Genomic DNA, 23,887 nt, shown 5'->3' with positions numbered 1-23,887 from the left:
ATATAGCTCTAATCCATGATTATGTAACACACCCAGTTAACAATACATTGCTGGGGCAATCTCCTTAATTCACTAGTTCATAACGAGAGGAAAGATGAATTCTTCAGATTAGATTTTTACAATTGAGATAATCTGTGCTCTGATGATAGAGAAGCCCTTTCCTTAACCTTATGAAACTAAAACCCCTTAACATAATGTGAGGTTCCTATGATGATATTCATGATCATCATTTAAAAATATGACAACAAAACTATATTTTTTCTGTTGTATCTACATGGCCAACACATAAACAAAGTCTTCTGTAATTTCAAGTGTCTGAATCATTGTAATGACTTAGTTAGTAGTTTTTTCAGTGCCACCATGATGTCTTTGTTCCTCAGGGTGTATATGATGGGATTCAATGTCGGGATCAAAATGGTGTAGAAAAGAGAGATCAGTTTTCCGATTCCTTCAGATTCATTTGGTTTGGGTTGTAAATAAGTGATGGTAGTTGTGCCATAGAATAAGATGACAACTATGAGGTGAGAGGAACAGGTGGAGAAGGCTTTAGACTTGCCTCTGGCTGATGACAATTTCAGAATGTTGGAAATAATTTTGCCATAGGAGACAACAATCAACAGAAATGGAACTGTGACAAATACCACCGAGACTATGTAGACTGCTAACTCATTCACAAACGTGTCCCCACAAGCTAGCTTGAGTACTGGGGGGAGGTCACAGAAGAAATGATTAATTGTGTTAGATCCACAAAAGGGCAGATAAAAAACCTGCCATGTTTGCCGATTATGACAGGAACTGCACTGACCCAGGAGGCAATCACCAGCTGGACACAGACCTTCTGGTTCATCACTACAGTGTAATGCAGAGGGTTGCAAATGGCCACATAGCGGTCATAAGCCATCGCTGTCAAGAGTAGACACTCCGAGACTCTGAACGTAAGGACGAAAAGCATTTGTGTTGCACAAGCAAGCAAACAAATGTTTCCTTTCTGGCTCAAAAGGTCCATGAGCATTCTGGGATAGTGACTGTAACATAACAGATTTCTAGAAAGGAAAAATTGCTGAGAAAAAAATACATGGGGGTGTGGAGAGCAGGGTCAATTTTTGTTATCAGTATAATGATGCTATTGCACATGAGGATGGTCAGATAGATGACTAAAAATATCCCAAATAGAAGCCACTGCATACTTGGGATATCAGAAAAGCCCAAGAGAACAAATTCCATCATTGTAGTGACATTCGATTTTTCTGTTTTTAATTTGTTCCTCATCTGCAAATATGGTAAATTTAAGGTGGTTAATTCATTAATGTTCTTGAACCACATTCTCCTCTCCTATATACTGGATTAAATGCATGAAGGTATTTCTATAAACTCTAAAATTATTTTTATCATTGCCTTGGTCTGTTTCTAGGGAATATGATTGGAAACTTCAGAAATGAGCTGATGTGCATTTAAAATCAATGCAAGAAATAAAATTCTAATATATCTTTTATAGTTGGATGTGATGATACCTGAGAAAGTATGCCTTGTTATTTAGAGCTTATTGTGCAAGACTAATATCTCTTGCAGCCTTATTCAGAGTGGAATTATGACACAGGCTTTTTCTATATTTTTTGTCTGGGTTCATCATTTTCTTTTTCTGTATTGATTGACTCTTTCCATTCTCTTAAAGTTTTGTTTAATTCTTGTTAAAATGAGTTTAAAGTCCTCCCATTTATATTTCAGTAAGAATCAGTTATTTTAAATAATTCTTTTTAAGATAGGGAATAAGTATATTCAATGTGAATGTTCTGCATTATGTATCACTCCTGTCACCTCTGCTAAATAGAATTCTATCATCTTGTTAAATAACTTTAACTATTAACACATCTTATATAGTGTATACAGTGTGTAATAACTATCGATAAACGTTTAACTCAATCAAGTAGTATGGATCATTCATTTACAATATTTTTTACATTTATTTCCTTATTTATGGAAGAATCTATGATCCATTGTTATATAATTCTCTTGTAACCAAATACAATTCTCTTACTTTATTTCTGCTACATAATTTTGCCTAATAAAGCTTAATTTGAGTAGACCCTACAATTTTTCCTCTGTGCATATGTAAATGGTTGGAACATACAAATGAAACTAAACACACACATATACATAGACACACATCAACACTCACATACTCAATCTTTCTTCCATTCATATTAAAGTCATTAGTCTCAGACAGTCAGCACAGCCTGACATTTCTAGTATACTTTATTAATAGTTGTCTGTAACTTTCCAAAACAAATATGCTTTCTGATCTCATCAAACCTGCTACAACTATGTTACCCTCTAAACCCATCACTTGTTTTTTGCCTTAATAATACTTTGAAGTAAAACTAAGAGGACAAAATTTCTGTCACATTTCTCTATTTTTATCATTAGTAGTTTCAGAAATTACCTTAAGTGCATAATTTTATTATAAATATCGTTATTTTAATTTCACCCATTGCTAATTTTATTTTACTTGATAATTAAGAAAGTACTACATGATTTATCTTAAGTAGTTATTCATTTTCAGATACAGTTCTCAGAATTCATGTTTCTCAGTTTCATTCTCTGCATGTTGATACTCAAATTTAGAACTTCTTTAAATAAAATAGGCTAACAACACAATTACAACTCACCTTTATGGACTTGCATGGAGCTGTCTATGTGAATGCAGGTGTTTTTTAAGCCATAAACTTTTTAAGTTCGCTTGTGTCAGGAAGCCAATGTAATTCTACAATATTCTTGTAGCTTTAGTGTCAGCTGCTCTTAAGTAGGAAGTAGCTAGCCATGCTCACCCTGGGGGACTTCTCTCATGTATGAATTTAATTCCCAGATGGCTGCTTCTATTTGGAAATCATCTGGGATTATGATTTGAAATTGCTTTCTCTGTAGGTCACCTGTCCTCTGCAGCCCCTTCTTGGCATAAAGCTCCCCACAGTGGGATAGTCCCTGGGTGAAGAAATGCCACTTAATTGTCTAGTGTTACTTTCAAGATTAAGTTAAAAAATCTTTCCATGTAATATATTTCAGACCCTTATAAATTGGTGTGGATTCACCTTCCTTCCTTTTATTTCCACAATTTATCCAGATCTAGAGCATCCAGGCCTTTAGAAAACTGTATCACATGTTTTGTTTGGGACATGGCACGCTTTTTGTCTTCAATACATGGGAGGCAAGATCCCTCTTCAAAAGTATAATGCTCTGTCCTTAGATTAACTTTTATAAAAAATAGAGCAGGATATATGTGCTGGCAAAATTCTAGGCAGTTTCATTCACGTTATAGCATCTGCTAAAGCAACAGGGAAGATATTTAGCTGATTCAAAATCTGAGCCACTCATAGACACAGACAACAGCATGGTGGTTACCAGAGGGAAGGGGTGGAGGAGTAGTGAAGGTTAAAGGGGGCCAAATATATGGTGATGGGAGATTTGACTTTGGGGGATGGACATGTAGTGCAATATACACACAATGTATCATAGAATTATACACTTGACACATATATAATCATTAACCAGTGTCATCCCAATAAATTAAATTGAAAAATAAAATATAAAGAATAATTCAAAAAATCAGTATATGGGAAGCATAAAATGTGAAGGGCAATTACAAATACAAGCATTTTTTAAAGATTTTATTTATTTATTTTCAGAGTGGGAAGGGGGGAGATAGAAAGAGAGAGAGAAACATTAATGTGTGGTTGTTGGGGGTTATAGCCTGCAACCCAGGCATGTACCCTGGCTGGAAATTGAACCTGCAACACTTTGGTTCCCAGCCCACACTCAATCCACTGAGCTACACCAGCCAGGGCTACAAATACAAGCATTTTAAGCAAGACTATTTAAGACAGAAAAAAGAAACTTTTTTGTCAAAATTCTTTTCTGATTTCAGCTACTGCTGGGCACGAACAGAGATAAAACTTTATCACATTTAAGAATCCCAATATCCACCTCTACTTGTAATTGCATTTGTTTCTGTTCTGGGGTTCGTTGGCTGTTGGACAGTGTGTTTCTAGAACTGCATCCCTTTTTCTATATTAAGCCTCCTCCTGTTTACGACAGCATGCCTCTCGCACACTGGCCCTTGTACTCTTTCCTATGACTGTTTCAGTGTGAGACTCCCTTCACTTTTATTTATAAATGAGAACTGCATTCATGATTGGCCTCAAGTAAGTTTGACAATTACTTACAAGCTGGGACAACTTGAATGTCCATCCCCCATTAGAGGAGACTGATCTAATCTCTATTCTATTATTAAGATAAAGAATTAGAGATTGCATTATTCAATTAAATATGACCGTTATCTGAAAAAAAATATCTAAAAACAAATAGTTCCTCAGCTGTGTCCATCGTTGAGCAAAATAAAGACCCATCTGACAGTCCAACTTGGTGTCAGTAATTAAGAAACTGATTTCTTTCATTTGAGAATCCCACTGTTCTCTAGTTCATTCTTCTTCACAGTTCCATATTAGATTTTTAGCATTCAGAGAGCTGGGCATTAAAGACACACAGGAAATAATTAAACAAACCCACTCTGAAGAGCTTCAACACATTACTTCTACCCACATGCTATTAGAGAAACTAATCACGTGATTTCATGTAGCTATGAGAGTGTTAGGGAATGGTGTTCACTGAAGATCAAAGAAACAGAAATACATTTGGAGAGCATCAAGCCAGACTCTGCCACAGCCCTCCCTTTTGGTCACTAACAATGTGTTATAGCATGCTGTAACATATACACCTTTAGATTTAAGTTTTAATATGACATATATAGAACAGAATCATTATGTGTAGTATGTCCATGTATTTTAGTTGGTTTTTAGATATATTTGTGTCTAATGAAATGTCATTATTATTTCCATTCCTAAATTAGCAACATTATGGAAGCATAATTTACAAAAATTAAAGTTCAATCTTTAAAATGCACGCAATGACATTTAAAATTAGACACAATTTGACATATAAGAGGTCTTTCCAGAAAGTATCCAGCCATGTAATATGAAAAATAGTGACATTTATTGAAGAAGATACAACATACAAGAAACATTGAACATAGGACAATGATGCCTCAGTCCCCTTCAAAGTGGGCACCTGGGAACCTCACACAGTTCTCCCAATCAGTACCAGCTGTCCCACTGTATTTTCCTGAATCTCACTGATGGTCTGAAATCTCTTCCCTTTCAAAGGTGATTTTAGTTTTGGGAAAAGGCAGAGTCACAGGGCACCACATCTGGGCTGTAGGGGGCCTGAGTCATCTGGGTGATTTGATATTTTGCCAAAAACTCTGTACAAGATGTGATGCATCAGCAGATACATTGTTGTGATGAAGCTGCCAATCACCAGTTGCTCATAGCTGCAGCTTCTGAATCATCAAACAGTTTCCATGGAGGAACGTTCAAGCTTAATGCAGAATTCGATGCAGATTTGTTGCTCTACTCCCTTAGTCATTTTGAATGCGATGACCACACAGTATACACACCCATTCAGTGGCGTCTACCACCCCCACTGACTAGTACAGTGAAACTGTCAGTGTTTACATGTGTTCATTCCAGACCACTCTCCTTGGCTGCCAGTAGCATGATGTTGCACAAACAATTCTCCTTATATTAACATGGCTGGACTTTTTCCTGATAGACCTCATATACTGTTGGGAACTGCCCTGCCTGGTATCAGAAGCTGTAACCCCTGCCTAGGCTAAGGCTAAAGGAACGCCCTTGGAACCCTAAGCCAGCAAGGAGACAAAAGCTTAACTCCCTGGAAGGAGCACTGCTTTTGCTGCCTCATTCATAACTGAACCGCAAAGCTTGGTCGGTTAGCCAAAGACGGGTAAGATTCCCCAAGGGGGGAACCATCTAAGACAGGCACAGTCACATGGGAAGCTTCCAAAGAAGGACTTTGGGGGCTACAGCAAAAGGGGGTGATGGACCCTAGCTCCTCGGCTTTGACATAGCCTGAGTTTTCAACGTCTGGGAGAAAATCTCCTTATCTCTTGGTTGCCTTAGTTCCCTTGCTCCACCTAAGCCTGAAACAATGACAGGGTGGTGCAGCTCTGTGCTGAAAAGGGCGTATTCCCTGGGTGATCAGGCGTAAGAAAGAATATGTAAATTACTGAGAAACCTTCTTTGTTTAGAATGCTCTCAGTTGAATGAGAGGGGTCCAAGGAGGAAGTTAGTTTGTTCCTCAAAGTCTTATAGCTCTTTGACCCCGACTCAATAGACTGGCAGAGTTCCTTGTTTTCTATAGTTCCTCACTTCCCCCTGATAAGTACTGTACTTTACCTGAATTATTATGCAAAATGAGCCCAATAAAAGCAGGTATGGATGGTAAATCTGTGTGCTCCCCACTACGGGGGGGTGGCCATTTTGTCCCTACTTCCCCACAGAAACTAGTTTGTCTCTGTGCATGTTTTTTTCTCCCGTGTTTTTCGACAAGCCATCCACAGCATTACATGATCACTGCTGGCCGGTGACCCACGCACAAAACATTGCAATAAGGATCAGAAGCCAGACTCAAAAGGCTACAAACTGTTTGATTCCACACAAGATGATCACATTCTGGGAAGGGTAAAAGCATGACATAAATCACACTGATGTCATCTCAGTGGTTATCAGAGGCTGGTAGATGGAAGGGAGCTATCTGTTAGGGGATCATGGAATTTGTTAGGCTGTATGAAATATTCTGTTTTGATGGGGGTGATGGTTACAAGACAGTTGGTGTTTGTCAAAACTCACCAAAACACATACATAAAAATAGTGATAATTTACTGTAAAACACCAACGGCACAATAACCCTGACTAAAACACTGAGTATCCAGCTCATTGTGCAACCACTTTGAAATATTTCTTATTTATTATTCTTTCTGCTTCTTCATGATAAAAACCTTTTTTCAAAATTGTTAATTATAATATCTTGTTCAGTAAATTCAATCTGTTTTTGGTGTTTATTTGATTTATGGTTTAGTAATATTAATCTCTTCTTTCTTTAAAACATTCTCCCCTTCCCCTCCTATGATAACCCATGATGCTGATTCTCTTTCCATCTCTCTTAACTCACATTTCTGGTAGCTCAGTTATAAATTATTTTGAAGTCTTTTTATATTTTAAATTGTTAAGTTCCACACATTAGTAAATAAACATGCATTTGATAGATGTCAATCGGGACAGCTTTTTAGGCTTGAAGTTGGGAACGTTACAAATCAAGTTTTGGGTTCTTTTAAATAATTTTTGTTGTGGTGGTTGAATAACAGTTATATCACTTTTTTCCCCGTTGTTCTCCCCTGTCCTGTCCCCAAACCACCCAGTCAATCCCCTCCCCACTGTTCATCCCCATGAGTCCTCCATTCATCCTCCTTGACTCACCCCTTCCCCTTCTGTCCCCGATTATCCCCCTCATCCCTCCACTCCAGTCACTGTCAGTTTGTTCTTTTTTTCCATGTCTTTGGTTCTATTTTGCTCATTTGTTTGTTTTGTTGATCAGGTTCCTCCTATAGGTAAGATTTTATGGTATTTATATTTCACTGGCTGGCTTATTTCATTTAGCATAATGCTTTCCAGATCCACCCATACTATCAAGCAGAGTAGGAGTTTCTTCGTTCTTTCTGCTGTGTAGTATTCCATTGTGTAAATGTTGTGTAAATGTACCATAGTGTTTTGATCCACTCATTTACCGATGGGCATTTAGTCTGCTGCCAACCCATGGCTATTGTAAATAATGCTGCTATGCATATTAGGATGCATAGATTAATGTGAATTGGTGATTCAGGATTCTTCGGGGATAATCCCAGCAGTGGGATTGCTGGATCAAATGGCAATTCTGTTGGGGTCTGCCCTGCCTGGTCTCAGGAAGCTGTAACCCCCTGTGGCTAAGGCTCAGTGAGAGACCTCCAGACCAGAAGACACTAAGGAGATAAGCTTATCTCCCTGGCAGGAGCATTGCTTCTGCCCCTTGCCTGGCCCCCAATGCTTAATCAGTTAGCCAATGACTGGTAAGATTCCCCAAGAGGGGAATCATCTAAGACAGGCATGATCACGTTGAGACCCCAGGGAAGAGACTCAGGGGACTGTGGAAATGAGGGGATGATTGACATCGACGCCTGCTCCCTTGGCTTTGACAAAGCCTGAGTCCTTGTTCTGGCTGTGAGACATCCAAATCTCCTAGCTGCCTTTGTCTCCTGTGCTTGACTCAAGCCTGTGACAATAACAAGGGGTGGTGCAATCCACACTGGGGACTGCGGACTTCCCAACTTCCCAGGATGATCAGACCTGAAAAAGGAATATGTAAAATCCTGTGAAACCTGCTTGCTGAGGATGCTCTTAATTAGATTACGAAGACCTGGGCAGGACATGAATTTAGCTCCCCAAATTCTGTAGTTTTTTAGGTGATAAGACCCCAACTCAGTGAGAGCCCTTTTTAGTTCTTTGAACATTATCTGTCGTTTGATCCTTACTGCCTGACAGTGATTCATGAACTTTACCTGTATTCCTGTGCAAACTGAAACCCAATAAAAACCCTGTGAAGGGAAGGATTGGGGCACTCTACTTTGAGAGAGTGGCCAGGCCACTCTGAGGCACCCTCCCCTTGAGACAGTAGCCGGGCTGTCCCTTTTCCTCCACATAGGATTTGGTATAGTCCATGTGAATTTATCTCATGTCTCATCTATAATGCGGCAGACACTGCGGGCTGGTGTCTGCATCAATTCCATTTTTAGTTTTCTGAGGAAATTCCATACAGTTTTCTACAGTGGCTACACCAGTGCACTAGGGTTCCCTTTTCTCCACAACCTTGCCAGCACTTGTTTGTTGATTGATTTATGATGGCCACTCTGACGGGGTGAAATGGTATCTCATTGTGGTTTTAACGTGCATCTCTCTAATGGCTAATGATGTGGAGCATTCTTTCATGTGTCTATGGGCCCTCTGTATGTTCTCCTAGGAGAAGTGTTCATTCAGTTCCTTTGTCCATTTTTTTAAATTGGATTGATTGTCTTCCTGGTGTGGAGTCATGTGAGTTCTTTATATAATTTGAAGATCAAACCCTTGTCCAATGTATCATTGGCAAATATGTTTTCTCATACAATTGGTTCCCTTTCCAATTTGTTCATGTTTTCTTTCATCATGCAGATCTTTAGTTTGATGAGGTCCCATTTGTTTATTTTTTCTTCTATGTCCTTACAATAGGGGATGTCTTGATGAAAATATTGCTACGTGAAATACCTGAAAATTTCCTGCCTATGTTTTTCTCTAGGACTTTTATGGTTCAAGACTAATATTTAAGTACTTTATCCATCTTAAGTTTATTTTGGTTGACGATGTAAGCCAGTGATCTAATTTCATTTTTTTCCATGTAGTTGCCCAAATCTCCCAACACTATTAATTGAAGAGGTAATCTTTACTCCATTTTATGTTCCTTCCCCCATTGTCAAATATTACTTGGCCATATTTACATGGGTTTATTTCTGGGCTCTGTATTCTGTTCCATTGATCTATGTGTCTGTTCTTATGCCAGTACCAGACTGTTTTGATTATAGTGGCCTTATAATGTAGTTGGATATCAAGTATTGTGATCCCTCCTACTTTGTTCTTTCTCAAAATTGTTGAGTCTATTGAGGTTATTTATAGTCCCACATAAATTTTTGAAATATTTTTTCTCTGTCTGTGAAATATGTCATTGGTATTTTTATAAGGATTGTGTTGAATCTATAAATTACTTTGGGTAATATGGACATTTTGACAATGTTAATTCTTCCAATATCATGAACATGGTATATGTGTCCATTTATTTGTTTCTTCATTAATTTCTTTCTTCAGTGTTCTTTAGTTTTCTGCAAATCAAGTTTTTAAACAGCATACAACATGATGTTACAGATTTTTCTTTAGATGCAGAGATAAACTAACTGCATTGAAGTTTGACAGATTCAATTTACCAGAAGATACACATATAAATATATATATAAAACATAAGCGAGTAGGATAAAATGTTGTAAGAAACTGCACTGGGAAACAAAGTAGCTAGGTATCCATTCTTTTGTATAAAATTAAGTTTAGGTTAACTCTCCCACTTTGTACCACCTTGCTCATTGGCAAATCCTATAATACCTTTAAGTCTTGCTTTCCACATCTACAAAATATGTAAAATGATATTACCAAATTCAAAGATTGTTGTAGAGGTTAATTGCAAATTCAAATGGAAAATTGTGAAATAGTACTTCATAATTGCATTATGAGTTCTCTGGGCAAATAAATTCTCTGTGCATCTGAATGCTTGGGCTTTATTTTGTTTTGTTTTACTTTATGGTGTGAAATGTAAAAAAATCTGTAATTTCTCTATCTTGTAGGATAAGAATTATAGGTAATACCATATTCTGCTGTCTATATAGCACTCCCATGTATAACACTCATCAATATTTGTAGCCTAAAATTTCATGAAAAAGTCTTTCATTTTAATTTTTAATTCAATTATTTATTTATTTACATATAGATACTTGTTTTTTGTTGTAAAGGAATTGTAGCATTTATTTTTGAATGTACAGATATCATTATTACTTTCTAGAGTTACAGTTTTAATGCGTAAGCATAAGTAAAATATTTAAAAACATTTATATAGACACAGAATTAATACTACCCATGTATAATGTGCATCCTTATTTTTCCCTAAAACAATTGTGCAAAAACTATGCATTATACAGGGGAAATATGGGTAATTGCAAAAAGTCCTTAATTTTAAAACCATAAAAAAGAAATTTGTTTTTTATTCAATGTCCTATTTGCTCATGGAATAGTTTTGCCTTAAATGTTGTACAATTGATATTAGTTTTCTCCTTTCATTAATTTCACTCCAGAAGGGAGTTGAATTAGAGGTAAAATTTCCAAGAAAATGGAAGGGACACATATAGACACAGACACACACACCACATACACTGAAAAAAAGAATAAATTAGTAGTGAGCTTTGCTCACTTGGAATAAGCTAAAATACAAAAAGGGAGGCAATGTAATGGGCAATTGAATTATTTTCTACTTTGGCAAAGACTTTAGGTAAAGCAGTCATCAGGAACCACTTCATAAAGCAATGTTCGACTCCATGAGTAGGCAAGGGATTATATTTTATTTTCTCTTGAGACAAAGTTTCTGCCCCTGGAGGTCTGACTCCACAATGAAAGACTATAATATAGTCCCTGTGGTTACTCAATTTTCTTTTAGGAAAACAAAATAAAAGTGGAGCAATGTGTATTTACTCAGAAGGTGTCTCAAATTTTTACAAATGGGTAATTCAAATTTTCACTGCATTTCCTGTCATTTAAAAATATTTTTTTCTTTTTAAAATCTTTTAGCTACAACTGAGAACTGCTGATAAATGAAGAAAACAATAGACTGCAAAGGTAAGACACTGGGGAGAGAGCTGCAAGGAGTTGGTGCTGTCATTCATCGAAGAGGACAGGTATTGTCAGCCACAAGGCAGTATTTTGATAGTGTACATTGTAACTAGAGCAATAGTTTGATGAAACATCACAAAATCGTTCTTCAGGATATGATGGGTGTACAAATATTGTGACCATTAGAAATGGTCACAATTTTTACTGTATGGGCATAAGAATGCTATTTTCAGAAGGCAATGAATGAACTTGGGAGTTGAAGAACAGAGTAGTCTTGAGGAGAAAAATGTATTTGACTTAAAACTACATACTGTTTGGAAAATTGGTGATACTTAAAAATGGATGTTTTTATCTTTCACACTTGGATGTAGGCTGGAAGCAAAAAAAAAGAACAATATGTGTTGGTTGCTACAGAAACTGAGGTGCCCTGTGTGCACTTGACCAGGAATGTGAGAGGCATAAAACCAGGTTCATTACATACAATCGCTGAATGAATTCAAATTCTTGTCCATTTGTCTGCTAAATTTCCCCTCCCTTCAGTAACTTTATTTATTATGCTATATTATCCTAGGTTTCTATTTCCATGTGTAAATGTCTCTGTTAAGATTTCTATTTTTCCTATTAACTTTTGTAAAAGGAAACATTTAACCTAATGTAAGTATAAAGAAATAATATTTGTAATACATGACGAGAACAAATTATACTTTGGTGACTGAGTTCATCCTGCTGGGATTGGCAGACACACTGGAGCTACAACTTATCCTCTTCTTGCTCTTTTTTGTGATATACACACTGACAGTTTGGGGGAATGTTGGGATGATCCTCTTAATCAGGAGTGATTCCCGACTTCACACACCCATGTATTTCTTCCTGGCTAACCTGTCCTTTGTGGACGTGTGTTATTCCTCCACCATCACCCCAAAGATGCTGGTGGATTTATTGTCAGAGAAGAAAACCATCTCCTTTGCTGGCTGCTTTCTGCAGATGTACTTCTTCATTGCCTTGGCCACAACTGAATGCCTCCTCTTTGGGCTGATGGCCTATGATCGTTATGTGGCCATATGCAACCCTCTGCTTTACCCAGTGGTCATGTCCAGGACAGTCTGCCTGAAAATGGCAGCAGGGGCTTTCACAGCGGGACTGTTGAACTCCATGGTGAACACGAGCTATATGAGCAGGCTGCCATTCTGTGGTTCCAATGTCATCCACCACTTCTTCTGTGACAGCCCCCCACTCTTTAAGCTCTCATGTTCTGACACACACCTGAATGAAAGCATCGTTTCCACTTTTGCTGGAGTGACCTTGGTCGGAACTCTGATAGTCATCCTCGCATCCTACTCCTACATTCTCTTCTCCATCTTTCGTATGCATTCCGGGGAGGGACGACACAAAGCTTTCTCAACCTGTGCCTCTCACCTGGCAGCTGTAATTCTGTTCTACTCCACTATCACCTATACTTATCTGAGACCTACTTCCAGCTACTCCCTGGGTCAGGACAAAGTGGCTTCTGTCTTCTACACAGTGGTGATCCCCATGTTAAATCCTCTGATCTACAGCCTCAGGAATAAGGATGTAAAGAAAGCTTTATGGGATGTAATGACAAGGAAAAGGATCCCTTCATTCCAGTGATTGTTTGGTAAATTTCCTATAACTTTCAGACTGTTTAATGAGTTTCATAGGTTGATTCAAAGCTATAATACTTTACTAAAGTATTTTTAAGTAATCACACTGTATAATAGTGAGATATGTATATGTATACACACACATATATATAGCATAAGGAAAATTACCTTAAATTTACCTAACTATAAAGTAAATTACTAAACTTATATAAGACCACACACTTTCCTCTAACCATTCCATATCTTCAGTGCTTCCCCCAAAATGAGGTCTGTTTGTAATAATACCTTGCCTTGGAAAAGAAAACTATAGACTGTTAGCAATAAAAGTTGCAATATGATACAAAACTAGCTATTGGCAATACTTGTAGTTATTTTGTGGTTAATGCTTTTCCCCAATGCATTATTATTCACCATTTATGATCTGTAAAGATTATTATATGTCGCATGTATCAAACTTAACTTGAAAACTATTGAGACTTTAAATTATTATATTAATTGAGATTTTATCATGCTTTTCTGTATTGAGATCTTTAGAATATTTATTAAACCCTCCTCTGTGAATGTAAAATGTTTTGCCTTTTTGGCACACTATCTGAATAGCTTTTTGTTTTTCCAATTCTTCCAGTGTTTTTTTCACTTGAATGATTAATGTTACCACATTCCTTAAATAAGCAAATATCAATCAATGTTTTGTTTTATTCAATTTTTTGAGCAATTTACTTATTAAAATTAGTGAAAGAAGTTTGAAATGTATGCCTTTAAAATATGTTTTGGTCAATATTTTCTTTGGTGATTAAACATCACCAAAGAGAGACTAACTGAAAGCCTGTGAATGTCACAAAGTTGGAACAGTCAGCAAACATATGGAAGGAGTGAAAAATCTCTATTCAAGAATTTCATTTATACAAGTAAACATTTCATAAACTATGACGTTATTAATAGCTGGAGTCCTGCATCAAACTTTTGCATATATGGGCGTTGTGCAGGAAAGGGTTGACTCACTCAGCCTGGTGGGCCCAATCTCTGCGTATTCCTAAGGTCTTCAGGACTGGATCTGGACTGGTTCCCCAGAGAAAACCTCTAAATCTTGGCATGTCCCGCCTGATAAGAGCATCTTTGTATCCTGGGCCCACACTGAACAGTTTATGCTAATCCTGAGAGTCATAGTGAACACCTGTTTTTGTACACCTGCAGCTTTGGGCTAGGCTGTGTCAGTTTGAAATCAGACTAGGGCAGTTGGAGACTAAGTAACCACAGACATGGATGTGAGCCCTCCATGTCTATGTACTGAGTGAAACACTGGACACCAGAACTTGGTGAAGCATTTCTGGTTGGTGACACTTCCTCTGAGCTGTGAGACAGCACAGCTGGAGCTTTAAGTGCTGCCTGTGTGATTCTGCCATGAGGTGACATGTGGAAGCTCAGTCCTGGTTTCTCCTGGGCACGGCCCTGCATACCTTTTTCCTGGGCTACTTTATCTGGTTCTTTAGCTGTAACAAACCATAAGCATAAGTACAATGTAAATGTCCTTCTGAGTTTTGTGAGTCCTGTGAATCAATGAAGCTGATGGTCGTCTTGAGAACCTGAGAATCAAGCACTAAATCTAAAAACTTTTCTCAAGTTTTGTTGTTTGTTTGTCTTCATTATTATATTATGTAAAATATAATAATTTCAGTTTATTCTAAAGTAAAATAGGTGTAAATTAGGGAACAGAGTGAGTGAGCACATGTTACCTCTCCTCCCCCAGTAGATAAAATACCCAAAGCCTTGCATTGCCATAATGGAAGTCTCTGTAACCCCTCCCATCACCCTGCTTCCTTCACAGTGACAACCTCATTCTGTGTTTCTTGTAACTCCCTAGCTCTTACTTGTAAAAATAAATTCTGCTGTATTTCTATAACTGTACTTTTAGAAAACCTGCTTTTATATTAACAATGTAATATCATACAGGGTGTCTTCTCTGTTGCTTGTTTTCCTTCAGCATTGTTTCTAACATTCTACCGTGTTCACATGTATTCCTGTGCTATTTAATTTCACACTTTCTTTTTTTAATAAAGATCTTTCTTAAAAAAATATTTTATTTATTTATTTTTAGAGAGGGAAGGGAGGGAGAGGGAAGGAGAGAGAGAGAGAGAAACATAAACATCAATGTGCAGTTGCTGGGGGTCATGGCCTGCAACCTAGGCGTGTACCCCTGACTGAGAATCGAACCTGCGACACTTTGGTTCACAGCCTGTGCTCAATCCACTGAGCTATGCCAGCCAGGGCTGAATTTCACATTTTCATGGCATTCTTTCTCTTCACTATGTTGTGATTACGTTGTCCATTACCTTCTATTGTGACCAGAGGTGATAGGAATGTTAATTTACATGTCACTCACTGCACAGGCAAAGGATTCATACAGGTATAACTCTGGATGTTGCACCACATATGTATAAGGTATATGTACATGTTCATGTTTAAAATATAACGAAGTGTTTTCTCAATTTCTTGTTTATATTTATACTGTCAACAACAATAGCACATAAGACCTTAGTTTCCATTTCTAACCATTTCCGCTCTTACTAACACTTGCTAGACTCAGATGTTCATGTTCTTTTTCCAATAGAGTAAGCATGACAGATAAATAAACCTTTAGCACACTTGGGATTATGGTTTCCATTGTACTAGGTAGACACATTTCTTTTCTAAGTGAAGATAACCTACTTTCCCTCACTGTTTAATTTTGAACATACACCCTGTATTTATCTTGAATGACACTTAATAAATATGTTAAATTTCCATTAATGTGTAGACCTCTCTAGACTCTATTCATCAGTCAATGTCAAACTTCCTTCATTACTAAGCTTTCCTTCATCCAAGGCCATTAATACTTCGATATTTCTGCAGAAATGGCTGGGTAATTTTGTTCTGTGTTAAGCCACTAAATTCCCCATTGGTACACACAGATGTGAACATTGTACATTGAAAAAGGCTGATGAGAAAAAGTGGATTCACTTGCAATATGACATTGGAGGAGAGCTGTATGGCCAGTCTGGGGCTCCAGAAAGAGATGTGGGTCCTAGATCAATTAAGCCTGAAACACCCTGGAGACAAAATAGTCAAAACTGAGGCTGTCCTGGTTCAAGCCCATCATGAGAAGGCAGGGTTCTTAGAAAAAGAAAATAGCGCTGGAAAATATAGAAGGCAGCTGGAAAAGTAGAAGACCAAAATGAAATGGTTTGACCCCACAAAGGGAGCCATAGGCATGAACCCCCTTTTGCTGAGCACAACGGTTGACAGGACAGTGTAGACATCACTCATTCATAGGGCCACCAGGAGTGTCTGAGCTGACCCAAGGGCATGTAGCAACAATTCCACAAAACTGTTACAGTCTGTCATTTTTATTTATTTTTTATAATTGTTCAATTATATTTATCCCAATTTTCCCCTGTTGCTTTCCGCAGCCCCACCCAGGCCCCCTTCAGTCAATCCCCACCTTTTTGTCCTTGTCTGTGGGTCCTTTTTACTTGTTCCTTGAGTAGACCTTTCCCCTCTTTCCCCTGTTATTCTTCTCCCCCGCCCCCCTGGCCCCTGTCAGTTTGTTCCTTATTTCCAAGTGTCTGGTTCTATTTTACGCTTTCATTTGTTCTGTTCATTAATAAAACTTTGTTTACAATTGTGTTTTATTTATAGATCAATTTTATAAAACAATATCTTTAAAATATTGAGTCGCCTTCATAAGCATATCGTCACTATTTGAATTATTTATTTTAAATATTTTAATTATATTTTATAACCTCCATATGTTGTGAGTATCTATGGCTAGATGGATTTTCCTGAAGGCCTGGTACATCCAAAACTTGAATTTTAAACATTCTTTACAGTGATGTGAGGAAATACAACTAATTTTCAGATTAAATATCAATCCTCCATTTCACAGCCCAGACAAGCTATATTACTAATTCTTATAATTTTTCATTTCACTTCTTTACATAGTTTATTCTTTCTACTTTTTAAGTTTTCTTTGTTTTTGTTTGTTCTTTGCTCTGCTCGCTGCAGCCTCCAATGACTTGTTACCTAAAATGGGTGACAGTAGACGTCATTGCCTTTTACATGTTTCAAAGTAAATATCACTAATCTTTTCCAATCTTAAATAGTAAGTGAAATTACTTTTAAGCCTCCAAGTGAAATGCATCTTTTACTGGCACCATTACTGACATAGAGAGAGATGGGGAAAATATAACATTTGCAATGATAAATTTTTGGAACACAGATTCAAGCAACTAAGTCATAAACTTTAACCATTAAATTGCAAAACACCAAACATTAAAAATGAATGTTCACTATTTTTTATTTTACTTGCTAATTGACAAAGTGTAATGCTAATTCTACCTTTCTATCAGACAGAAACTCCATTGAAAGTGAATACCCAATATGCCTGGTTATCAAAAATCTTTGGCAAATATTTTTAGCCTGAGTTAAAAGAGAATATGGAGCAATAATTAATGAAGGGATAAGTACCATAAATAATGATTGTCTTGAAAGAAAGAGAGACTTGATGATTGTGTGATAAAGATATGAGGATTCCTCCCCATATTGGTGCAGAGATTTTCAACTGGTGTGCCACAAGAATTTTACAACATGCAGTATCTGACTATTGAGTCAGGGGCAGTGGCTTATTTTCCTTTATATCGTCAAATAAAAGAAAAAAAAAAAAAAAAAAAAAACAAGACAACAGCCCTGGCTGGCGTAACTGAGTGTACTGAGGGCCTCACTGCAAAGCAAAGTGTCACTGGTTCTTCCCAGTCAGGGCACATGCCTGGGCTGCTGGCCAGGTCTCCAGTAGGGGGCAAGCAAGTAGAAACCACACATTGATGTTTCTTTCCTGCTCTCTCTCCCTCCCTTCCCCTCTTGATAAAAATAAATTAAAAAATCTTTAAAAAAAGTTAGTTAAAAAAAACGTCAACAGCCAACACAAAACCCCTGTTCAGTGTGAATGAATCGAAAATTACATCTATTTTTTTGTCAGATCGGTGGCAAGTATATTTTTTGGTATGCCATAGAAGTTTAGTAATCAGTTTATATGTGCCATGAGATGAAAAAGATTGAGAATAGCTGTCTTACTGTAACAAATCTTTTTTTTTAATATATTTTATTGATTATGCTATTACATTTGTCCCCTTTCCCCCCTTCTATCCCCTCCACCCTGTACCCCCCTCCCACCCACCTTTCCCCCTTTAGTTCATGTCCATGTGTCATACTTATGAGTTCTTTAGTTTCTACATTTCCCGTACTATTCTTGCCCTCCCCCTATCTATTTTCAACCTACATTCTATGCTACTTATTCTCTATACCTTTCCCCCTCTCTCCTCCTCCCACCCCCCTGCTGCTAACCCTCCATGTGCCCTCCATTTCTGCGGTTCTGTTCCTGTTCCAATTGTTTACTTAGTTTCTTTTGGTTTTGCTTTAGGTGTGGTTGTTAATATTTGTGAGTTTGCTGTCCTTTTACTATACATGTCTTTTCTTTATCTTCTTTTCTTAGATAAGTCCCTTTAGCATTTCATAAAATAAGGGCTTGGTGATGATGAACTCCTTTAACTTGACCTTATCTGAGAAGCACTTTATCTGCCCTTCCATTCTAAATGAGAGCTTTGCTGGATAGAGGAATCTGGGATGTAGGTCCTTGTCTTTCATGACTTGGAATATTTCTTTCCAGCCCCTTCTTGCCTGTAAGGTCTCTTTGGAGAAATCAGCTGACAGTCTGATGGGAACTCCTTTGTAGGTGACTGTCCCCTTACCTCTTGCTGCTTCTAGGATTCTCTCCTTCGTTTTCACCTTGGCTAATGTAATTATGATGTGCCTTGGTGTGTTTCTTCTTGGGTCCAACTTCTTTGGGGCTCTCTGAGCTTCTTGGATTTCTTGGAAGACTGTTCCCTTTGCCAGCTTGGGGAAGTTCTCCTTTATTATTTGTTCAAATACGTGCTCAATCTGTTGCTTTTCCCCTTCCAATTCTGGTACCCCTATAATTCGGATATTGGAACGTTTAAAGGTGTCTTGGATGCTCTTAATCTTTTCCTCAATTTTTTGAATTCTTATTTCATCATGCTTTCCTGCTTGGTTTATTCTATCTTCCTTCTGGTCCACTGTATTGTTTTGAGACTCATATTCCTTCCTTTCACTATTGGCTCTCCTCCGTATGTCTTCCTGCATCTGTTTTATGGTAATCTGCATTCTTTCATCTAAATTTCGACCAAAACCAACCAGTTCCGTGAGCTTTCTGATCACCAGTGTTTTGAACTGCGCATCTGATAGACTGGCTAATTCTTGGTCGCTCAAAAGGATGAGTCCTGGGGGACTGATCTGCTCTGTTGAAAACATGGTTTTTTTTCCCCCTTGTCTCTCCTTTTTTTTTTCCGGTCTGGTTGCTCTAGTTACGGTGGGGGGCGGAGCCTTAGGTGCTCACCGGGGCTGGGCACCCCAGTCGCTAGATTGTGACGTTATAAGTGGGGGCGGGGCGGTAGCGGGAGCGGGGCGGGAGAAAACAATGGCGGTAGTTCCGTTCCCCTGGACTCAGACCCTTGTCTGGGCTTCTGGGCCGCGAGCTCTGCCCTGGTCCACAATCGCTGCCCCTCTGGGTCTGCTAGCCGCAGCTTGCGTACTCCGGGATCACTGCTGCCTTCTTGCGCGCCGGATGGCTTTTGCGCCGATTTCGCGCCAAACCTTCCCCTGACCTCCGCGCGCCGCCGACCCAAGCCAGCCCCGCGCCCGCCCGGCTCGTCTTCTCCTACCAGTCCGGCTGAACTCGTCTACTTCAACTTCTTGGCTGCCCGACTTCCATTCAGATAAATCCTCTGCCAGATCTGGGTGTTATTCTGATAGTAAATTATTGTTGTAAATTATTGGTTTTCTAATCTTGGTTGTGCGAGGAGGTACGGTGCATCCACCTATTCCTCCATCTTGCCGGAAGTCTACTGTAACAAATCTTGATGAAAATTGTAAATTCTTACTTTTGGGGAAAATACGGGGCTCAGCATCAGAATACTTCTTCTTTTTTAATATATTTTATTGATTATGCTATTACACTTGTCCCATTTTCCACCCTTCACTCCCCTCCACCTTGCCCACCCCCTCCAACTCACATTCACCCCTTTAGTTCATGTCCATGTGTCCTAAGTTTTTTCACTTCTATATTTCCCATACTATTCTTGCCCCCCACCCCGTCTATTTTCTACCTATTGTCTATGCTACTTGTTCTCTATACCGTTTCCCTCTCTCTCCTCCTCCACTCCCCTGTTGCTAACCCTCCATGTGATCTCCATTTCTGTGGTTCTGTTCCTGTTCTATTTGTTTGCTTTTGTTTTAGGTGTGGTTGTTACTAACTGTGAGTTTGATGTCTTTTTTTTTTACTGTTCATATTTTTTACCTTCTTTTTCTTAGATAAGTCCCTTTAACATTTCATATAATAAGGGCTTGGTGATGATGAACTCCTTTAACTTGGCCTTATCTGAGAAGCACTGTATCTGCCCTTCCATTCTAAAAGAAAGCTTTTCTGGATAGAGGAATCTTGGATGGAGGTCCTTGCCTTTCATGACTCGGAATACTTCTTTCCAGCCCCTTCTTGCCTGCAAGGTCTCTTTTGAGAAATCAGCTGACAGTCTGATGGGAACTCCTTTGTAGGTAACTGTCCCCTTATCTCTTGATGCTTCTAGAACTCTCTCCTTCATTTTTACCTTGGGTAATGTAATTATGATGTGCCTTGGTGTGTTCCTCCTTGGGTCTAACCTCTTTGGGACTCTCTGAGCTTCCTGGACTTCCTGGAAGTCTATTTCCCTTGCCAGATTGGGGGGAGTTCTTTATTATTTGTTCAAATGACTTTTGCACTTGTTGTTTTTCCTCTTCCCCTTCTGGTACCCCTATAATTTGGATATTGGAATGTTTAAAGATGTCCTGGAGGTTCCTAAGCCTCTCCTCATTTTTTTGAATTCTTGTTTCTTCATTCTTTTCTGTTTGGTTGTTTCTTTCTTCCTTCTGGTCCATTCCATTGATTTGAAACCCAGTTTTCTTTCCATCACTATTGGTTCTGTGTGCATTTTTCTTCATTTCACTTATTGTAACCTTCATTTGTTTATCTAATTTGCAACCAAAGTCAACCAATTCTGTGAACATCCTGATCACCAGTGCTTTGAACTGTGCATCTGATAGGTTGGCTATCTCTCATTTGCTTAAAAGTACTGACCGAGGGGCTTTTAATTCTGTTTGAGCCATCTTCTCCCCCCTGCCAGCTCCACTTTGGTCTGGTTGCGCCTGTTATATATGGGGGCGGAGCCATAGGTGTTCACCAGTTTGGGGCACCCTGGTTGCTGCGCTGTGAGTTGTATGTGAGGGTGGGATCTGAGAGAGAACTATGGTGCCTGCTCTGCTCTCTCTAGGACTTCAGTCCCCTCTGCCACTTCCCACAAGCAGATCTAGGACTCTGGGTCTCCCCAAAGAGCTCTCCTGTGCAGCTGAGAGATTCTCCCAGCCTCAACCCCCACAGGTGTTTTCAATCAGTGCTTTTAGGCTTTGTTTCCCAGCGCTGGGTCCCTGGGTTGCACGATCTACATTGCTGGCCATTTTCACCTATTTTATCTGCACACGAATGTGTGACTGTGGAGAGCCAGCTGCCTTGCGCACCTCACTGGGTCTGCTTATTGCCTCCTGCGCCCAGGGTCTGCCACCAGGTCCATCAGCTGCCCCTGAGCTTCTGGGGTCCACCAAGTGCCATCTGCTCCCTGTGTACCTGCATCTGCCAGCCACCACTTTTTCCTGCTGGGACCCCTAGACCCCTGTCCATATACCTCCGACTCCGCCCCTCCTTACTGGTCTGGATGAATGGTCGTCAGACTTTCATTCAGTTCATTTCTCTGTTCTCTCAGTTCTCTCTGTTCTGGTTGTTTTTTTGTTTCTAAACTTTTGTCGTCCTTAGTTTTGGAGGAGGAACAGTGCGTCTACCTATGCCTCCATCTGGGTTGGAAGCCCCAGAATACTTCTTAATGATACTATTTCTTATTGAATCTCAAGAGAAATGAATAGGCACTATAGCTATTTAATTAATCAACATATTTTTTTCTTCAGTAAAAAAGCAACACATTTGTGTATTTCAACAACATATTTTATAAAGAAATTATTTATTGTACATTCTTATTTACATACATTTGCTTTATTAACTGGAATACAATTTTTAGAGTCATTTAAAAATATCCTAAGGTCAATTCTTAAATAAATGATATACATAAAAATATTTACAATCTAAGAAGCAATGAACCAGAAAACATAATTTTTATAACTGACATAGATCTTTACTTTTAAATTTTAAAATATAATTTAATTTTGAAATAAAATGTAAAATACAATAAAATATATTTGTTTACTTATTTATTTATTCACAAATATTTATTCAATGCTTCCAATATGGCAGGCACTGTTCTATTAACATGGTCAAAAATTGTAAAAGTTTCTGCTCTAAAATTTTATTCGCTAATTGAAAAACAGACAAATGTAAACAAGTAACAAACTGACAAGTTGTTATTAATATGTCTTATAAAACTATTTAGTAGGTTTTTATACTGACATATTTTCTTCTACATTTCTTGTTATAGTTGTAAACATTTTTAAATAACAGACTATAAAACAATCTATTTAAAAATTATTTATTTATTTTTAGAGAGGGAAGGGAAGGAGAGAGAGAGAGAGAGAGACCAATGTGCAGTTGCTAGGGGTCGTATACTGCAACCCAGGCATGTGCCCTGACTGAGAATCGAACCCGCGATGCCTGGTTCACAGCCTGTGCTCAATCTACTGAGCTACGCCAGCCAGGGGAAAAACAATCTTACCTAATGAAATCAAGATATGTGGAAATCTGAATCAACAAAAATTGAGTATCTATGTCAGGTAAGTTTATTAACAAATATGTTTAGCTCATTTAAAACTATGCACTCTGACTTCATTGTACAGAGTTTCTTTTGGTAATAGCAGAGTAAGGGGTGTGTAAAAATACAGAAGTTACTTTACGTGTCATGAACTGTAAAGTCCCTTTGATCAATAGCATATTTATTCCCAGTGAAGAGACTGTAATTGTCAGAACACTAGAGTTTATTTCCTATGCACCTTCCGTGAAAGTCAATATCTGTATTACCTCACAGGATAATCAGAAGAAAAGTACAATCAATAAATCAATCAATAAAAAATAGCAAGAAATTTGCCCAGATGTACTCAGGGGATAGCTTTAATGGCATAGTGATGGAATCTTTATGTCAAATTTTGTTACTGAATTTACTGGAGTTGCCTTGGTTAATGAAATTATATAAGTTTCAGGTGCACAATTCTATAACACATCACCTGTGTATTGTAGTGTGTGTTCACTACCCTAAATCAAGTCTCCTTCCTTCACAATTTATCCCCACTTTACATTCTTCTATCTCCTACTACCCACCCCAGGCAATACATTTCATGATGTTACAGATCTTCCTTTGGAAACACGAAAACTCCGCTCGCTCTGATGATTGAAAGATTGGCTTTATGGGAAGATACCCATATATATGTGTATACCTTTGTGCATATATGTATATATGTGTGTGCATGTGTATTATAATGTACATATGTGTATGTATGTATTTATAATATACATAAAATCTTCTAAGCCACTGAGGTAAAATGAAACTAAACAGGAAAATTAGGTAGCTAGGAATTAATGCCTTTTGTTATAATCTGAGCTCAAGACAATTCTACTTCTTAGGAATTTGTCCTTCAAGAGTCATTTATAGGTGAAAGTTTTCTTTATTCATCCACAAAGTCTGTAAAATAATAATGCTTCCCTCATAGACTGATATAGGAAACTAATTGAAGATT

The 23,887-nt window shown here is 38.2% G+C and overlaps 1 protein-coding gene and 1 pseudogene across 1 annotated transcript; one reads left to right on the top strand and one right to left on the bottom strand.

Moving 5' to 3' along the window:
* Positions 1–90: 90 nt before the first annotated feature.
* LOC114490159 lies at positions 91–1,242 on the bottom strand (annotated as a pseudogene).
* A 10,344-nt stretch (positions 1,243–11,586) lies between these two features.
* On the top strand, positions 11,587–13,081 carry LOC114490193 (olfactory receptor 5F1-like). The gene has a single exon (XM_028504120.2). The coding sequence runs from the start codon at positions 12,081–12,083 to the stop codon at positions 13,023–13,025; it is 945 nt and encodes a 314-aa protein (XP_028359921.2). The 5' UTR covers positions 11,587–12,080; the 3' UTR covers positions 13,026–13,081.
* Positions 13,082–23,887: the final 10,806 nt, after the last annotated feature.

Source organism: Phyllostomus discolor, chromosome 6 (assembly GCF_004126475.2).
Source record: "Phyllostomus discolor isolate MPI-MPIP mPhyDis1 chromosome 6, mPhyDis1.pri.v3, whole genome shotgun sequence".
In the NCBI taxonomy this organism is placed as follows: Eukaryota; Metazoa; Chordata; class Mammalia; order Chiroptera; family Phyllostomidae; genus Phyllostomus; species Phyllostomus discolor.
Note: the sequence above shows the minus strand (reverse complement) of the source record. Positions and strands in the feature narration are given on the sequence as shown.